Source organism: Monodelphis domestica, chromosome 2 (genome assembly GCF_027887165.1).
Source record: "Monodelphis domestica isolate mMonDom1 chromosome 2, mMonDom1.pri, whole genome shotgun sequence".
Classification (NCBI taxonomy): domain Eukaryota; kingdom Metazoa; phylum Chordata; class Mammalia; order Didelphimorphia; family Didelphidae; genus Monodelphis; species Monodelphis domestica.
The window spans coordinates 193,421,847-193,427,265 of NC_077228.1; the positions used below are offsets into that span (position 1 = coordinate 193,421,847).

General features: G+C 56.9%; 1 protein-coding gene across 1 annotated transcript; it reads right to left on the bottom strand.

The window, feature by feature from the left end:
• Positions 1-1,272: 1,272 nt before the first annotated feature.
• On the bottom strand, positions 1,273-4,724 carry RND2 (Rho family GTPase 2). The gene is made up of 5 exons (XM_001362479.4): positions 4,461-4,724; positions 3,922-4,009; positions 2,839-2,948; positions 2,093-2,227; positions 1,273-2,004 (listed from the first exon to the last, which is right to left on the bottom strand). The coding sequence occupies exons 1-5, from the start codon at positions 4,560-4,562 to the stop codon at positions 1,744-1,746; spliced, it is 696 nt and encodes a 231-aa protein (XP_001362516.1). The 5' UTR covers positions 4,563-4,724; the 3' UTR covers positions 1,273-1,743.
• Between the last annotated feature and the right edge of the window lie 695 nt (positions 4,725-5,419).

Sequence of the window (5,419 nt, forward strand, 5' to 3'; positions counted from 1 at the left end):
TAGAATTGTTGCTCCTCAGAGCAGCTAGGTAGCTCTGTAGATAGAGCACCAGGCAGGGGGTCCTGCGTTCAAATCTAGCCCTTGATAATTCCTGCCAGTGGGACCCTGAGCACTACTTGACCCCCATTTCCTAGCCCTTACCACTCTTCTGCCTTGGAACCAATACACAGTATTGATTAAAAATGGAAAGTAAGTGTTTAAAAAAACAAAGAAATGTGTGACCCTGGGCAAGTCACTTAACCCCCATTGCCTAGCCCTTACCACTCTTCTGCCTTGGAACCAATACACAGTATTGATTAAAAATGGAAAGTAAGTGTTTAAAAAAACAAAGAAATGTGTGACCCTGGGCAAGTCACTTAACCCCCATTGCCTAGCCCTTACCACTCTTCTGCCTTGGAACCAATACACAGTATTGATTAAAAATGGAAAGTAAGTTTTTAAAAAAACAAAGAAATGTGTGACCCTGGGCAAGTCACTTAACCCCCATTGCCTAGCCCTTACCACTCTTTTGCCTTGGAACCAATACATGGTATTGACTCCAAGATGGAAGGTAAGGGTTTAAAAAAACAAACAAAAATTGCTGCCTCTCAAATGAAGGGAGTTCAGAAATGCTGTTGAAACACTGGCCAAAACCCCCCAAACCCACTAAAGTTCTCCTAACTTTCTGAACTTGATGATGTTGGAATTTAAGTGATTTTTATTCTCCTGAGGGAAATCTGGAAGGTGGATGTTAGTGAGAGAGGGAATCTATGACAGCGAGAAGGAGTGCCAAAGATTTTGGGGAGAGCCCCTGACAACTGGGGCTCCCAAGACTTGAAATCAGGCTGCCTGGAGGCAGTGGTATCCCAAGGGACCCAGCCAGCTACCACCATACTTTTCTCATGGGAAGGGGCTATCTGCCCAACTTTTCTTCCCCCCATCCAAGATAGTGGGAAGGGTCTGAGGAGCGTTGTGGGTCGGCCCACTTTCCCCAGAGAACCTCCTTTTCCTCCTGGTAAATGGAGGCCAGAAGGAAGGGAAGGGCCAGCTACTTTGGTCAATATATAGGAATGGCCTAAAATCTCCCCCACCTCCCGGAGCTAGTAACACCCACATTCTTCTGATTTCCACCCTTCACCAAGACTCCATCTGTGGTACCCTCCGACATTAGTCCTAGCTGGGGCCTGATTTCCATCACTGGCCCCCAAATAGAGACCGGACTAGGGCAGGTCTAACGTGCACCCCTCTTGCTTCTACAGCCTTTAAAAGTGCAATGAAGTGAAGTAGAGCCGCTTTCCATGGACATGGGTTTTATTAGCCTCCAGCGGGTGGAGGAAGGCAGCAGGGAAGGGAGCTGGATGGGGACTCGTCCTTTGTCCTGAATTTAGTGCATGTGGCCTGGAGTTAGGGGGTCTGAGAAAACAGCAGCAGAAGCAGATGAGGGGGTGCGAGGGGGGGCGGTGGCTCTGGGACCACCAGGAACATGATATGAAGGCTGGGGGAGGTGCAGGAAGGTGGCCTTCGCCCAGGGATTGGGCCTTTCCTCATTTCCCTCCTCGTGCCTGGGCTCCCCCGAGGGCACTGTGCCCAGGTCAGAGAATTATCAGGCGCCCTCCCAGCCTGCCCAGAGTTCTACAAGTACGAGAGAGAGGGGGAAGACGGAAGATGTTGGGCATAAAACTCCCATCCACCCTCCCCTGCCCCGGGGCCAGCTTAAACTAGGTGATCCGGGTGAGTCCCGGAGAGGGGTGGCGGGTGAGCCCCTCACATGACGCTGCAGCTCTTGGCTCGGTCCTTTCGGATCTCGGCCTCGGCCCCCTTGTCTGACCTCCCGGGCAGCTGGGCCGATCTCTGTGCTGACCTCTGTAAGCCTCTCCTGGAATCGCTGCGGCGCAGCTGCCGGTGGCCCCGGCCCAGGGAGGCCACCGTGGCCACGTGGAAGACGTCTCGGACGCTGCGCTCGGACGAGCGCGACGAGCACTCGACGTAGGACACGGCGCCCACCTGCCGGGCCAGGACGCTGCCCTGGGACAGAGAGACGGGGATGAGGGAGCCGCCCGCAGGGATGATGCCCCAGAGACCGGGGCTAAGCTGGGCCAAGGCTCCGCCTCACCTGCTCGTGTGTGACCGGGATGAGCCGCTGTTTGGAGAGCTCCCTCAGGGTGGCCAGGTCTGTCCTCATGTCCAGTTTACAACCGACCAGAACGACTTTAGCATTGGGACAGAACTCCTGGGTCTCCCCTTGCCACTGGTGGAATAACGAAAAGGTTGGTTCCGGAGGAGACCCACCCCCTGCCTCCCCCCAGCCTGCCCCTTCGGTTTTCAGACGCTTCCCCAGGTAGTGAGAGCAGGAGTCGTGGGAACTTCCTGGGGGGCTGAGTCGGGAGAGCGCGAGAGCCTAATGAGTTTGGGGCTTCCCACTCCCCTCCCCTCAGGGGAGGGGCTGACCTCCCCGGAGGGGTGAAGGGGCTCTCTCTTTCCCAAACTTTCCCTGGGAACAGACTAATTCAGCCCCTGCCCCCTCCTCCTCCCGGGAACCCAGCAGGCCCTGAGCCCACTTCTCCTCTCTATTCACCACCAACTTTTCTCATGGAAATCAGGGCCGGGGAGAAGGCAGCTGGGGAGTAGGGCTTCCCCAGCCCCACCCCCTAAGCCAGGGAGCTCCCGATCTCCCACCCAGAACAGGCTGGAGGTGGGGGAGAGCCCAAGGCTGGCTTGGGATTCATTTCAGAGAAGGAGGAGGGAATCTCTGGGTTAGGCGACCCAGAAGTCACTTTCTAAATTCCCCGGAGCACAGATGCCCAGGATACCCAGCGTTCCTAAGGGGGAGAATCTCGAGTTTCCCACCATAGCTCCCACCTTCTTGAGCACACTGTCAAGGGTCTCAGGCCTGCTGATATCGAAGCAGATCAGGACAGCATCAGAGTCTGGGTAGGCCAGTGGTCGGACATTGTCATAATAGGAGGAACCTATGGAAAGAGAAACAAAGGTCCAGAACCCTTAGAAGAAGGCTTAGAAGAGAGGGGGTTCTGGTTAAACAGGGAGTGAGCAAGGGGACTAGAATAGGTGAAAAGGAGTCAGAGCCAGAGAAAAGAGCTCCCTGTTGTGGCTTTCAGGTCTGGCTCCTCTTCATGACCCCATTTAGGATTTTCTTGGCAAAGATGCTGCTGTTTCCTTCTCTAGCTCATTTGACAGATGAGGAAACCGAGGCAAAGAGGGTCACATGGCTACTCAGGAAGATGAGTCTTCCTGACTCCAGGCCCAGCACTCTAGCCATTCTCCATCTAGGGGTCCTCCCCAGCCCCCCTTACCCGAACACAAATACACAGGATGGGAAAATATCAAAGATCAATGAGTAATAAAGTCAATTAGTTCTTGAATTATCCCTCATGGTTCCTGGAGGTAGGAGTTGGGGGAGAGGGGAAGCAAGTAAGGGTGTTAGGATTCTGGGAAGAAATTTTCAATTATTATAGAATAGTGCTCTGGACTATCTCGGCAAGCCCCTGACCCCAAACTCTAATTAAGAGACTTTTCTGAGCTTGATCTCATCTCAAAAGAAAAAAGGTTGCAAAAATATAAATTGCTCCCTTCCTTTCAGTTCCACAGACACACATCTTGCATCCTCCTGGGCTCAGCCTAAGGGTGGAATGCTTCCTCTAGATGCCTTGTGACTCTGTTTCCCCCTTTGGGCAGACAAGATGTAAGCCTGCTTTTACACTTGGGAAGGGGGGTGAGGGGTTGAGGCTTTTATAAGGGCATGGGTGGAAAGCTCAGGGCTTTTATGTGTGTGGAGGAGGGCGGAGATAGGAAGTGTCCTTTGGGGATGGAGCAGTTCAGTGAACATCTTGGGGGGTCCTCCTCAGAGAGCTGGTGCTGGAGTGGAGGCCTGGGCCTTGGGAGGGGGGTGTCAGGTCCTTGAGAGATGACAGGAGAGGGAGTTACCTGAAGTATCCCACATGTTGAGCTCTATGCGGCGCTTGTCGATCTCAAAGCTCGCTGTGTAGTTCTCAAACACGGTGGGGACATAACTCTGCGGACAGGAGGCACTGGGTCATGCTGGGGACCCTCTCCCCCGCTCCCCTACCATACTCGGGCTAGATATCCCCTTCCACTCATCTCGAAGAAGGATCTGGGCATGGAATCGCCTGGGGATTTTTTTTTGGGGGGGGGGTTAGGAAGACTCTCGGAACTGCCTACGAGAAAGAGAGCCCCTCCGTGGTTCCCCTCTCCTGCAGCCCCCATTCTTCCCTTCCCTGGTTTCCTAGACGGAGATCGCCTTCTTCTGGTTCTCCTCTGGGTCCCTCAAACCTCGGGATCGAAGCCCTGTCCCTCAGCCCCCAGCCCCCACCCCGCTGCCTATGCCCCCAGTCTCGATCGTTCCGGCTTGCAGGCTTCCCCTCCGTCCTCCCGAGATCCCCTGTACCCAGCCGCCCAGCTCCGCGCCACCAGGGAGCGCATCCCCGGGGTCCCCAGCTCCTCACCCCGGGATAGGCGTCCTTGGCGAACACCTGCAGCAGCGCCGTCTTGCCGCACTCCGCGTCCCCCACCACCACGATCTTGCAACGGCCGCTCTGCCCCTCCATGGTCTCAGCTACGCTCTAGCCAGGGCCCCCCGCCCGGCCCCCCGCCCGGGCCCCGCAGCCTCCGCGCCTCCGCCGCCTCCGCCGCTGCTGCAGCCGCCGCTCCGGCCGCCGCTGCCGACACCGGCATCTCCCGGGCCCGCGCCGAGCCCCCGCCCCGGGCAGCCACCCCCCGCCTCCCCCGGCCTCCGCCCCCCAGCCTGGGAACCGCGCCCCCGGCCCCGCCTCCCAACCCAGCGCAACGGGGAGGGGCTGGGACGGGCGGGGCGGGGCCAAGGGCAGGAGGTGCCTGCAGATTTGTGGGCGGATGGGTGGGACTTATTAAAGAGCTTCTTTCTCGGGAGGGGATTGTCTGGGGAGGGGGCGCCTATTGAAGTTTTCTTGGGAATGAGACCACTGGTCTGTGCCTTACACGGCTAAAGTGCCCTCTGGCAATCAAACGCGTACATCCACGTGGGCATGCAACAGTCCACCTCCGGGACTTGCGGGGGTCTGGGGGTGGGGGTGGGGGTGGGGGTGAAGGAGGGCGGTGCTCAATTCTTTCTTGCCGGGGTTTCTGGAGTCTCAGATCTTAGAGAAAAGAAGGGTATCTCTTTCCCAAAGCTGGAGGACGGGCTTTAAGGACCAGTAATTGACGGCAGCGGCGTCTGGAGGCACGAGGCGGTGGCGGTGACATCACGGTCAACAGCTTGGTCGTGGGGTGGGGGCGGGAGGTGGGGTCACAGGGGAGCGTAGTGGTGACTGCACGGATTAGCCTGGGATGCCGCGGAGAGAGCTCCGGCACTCGCTGCCTGCGATGAGCTGTTAGAAATTTCTGGAGAGCGGCGCCCTCTGGTGGTGCATTTGAGGAGAAGAGAGAG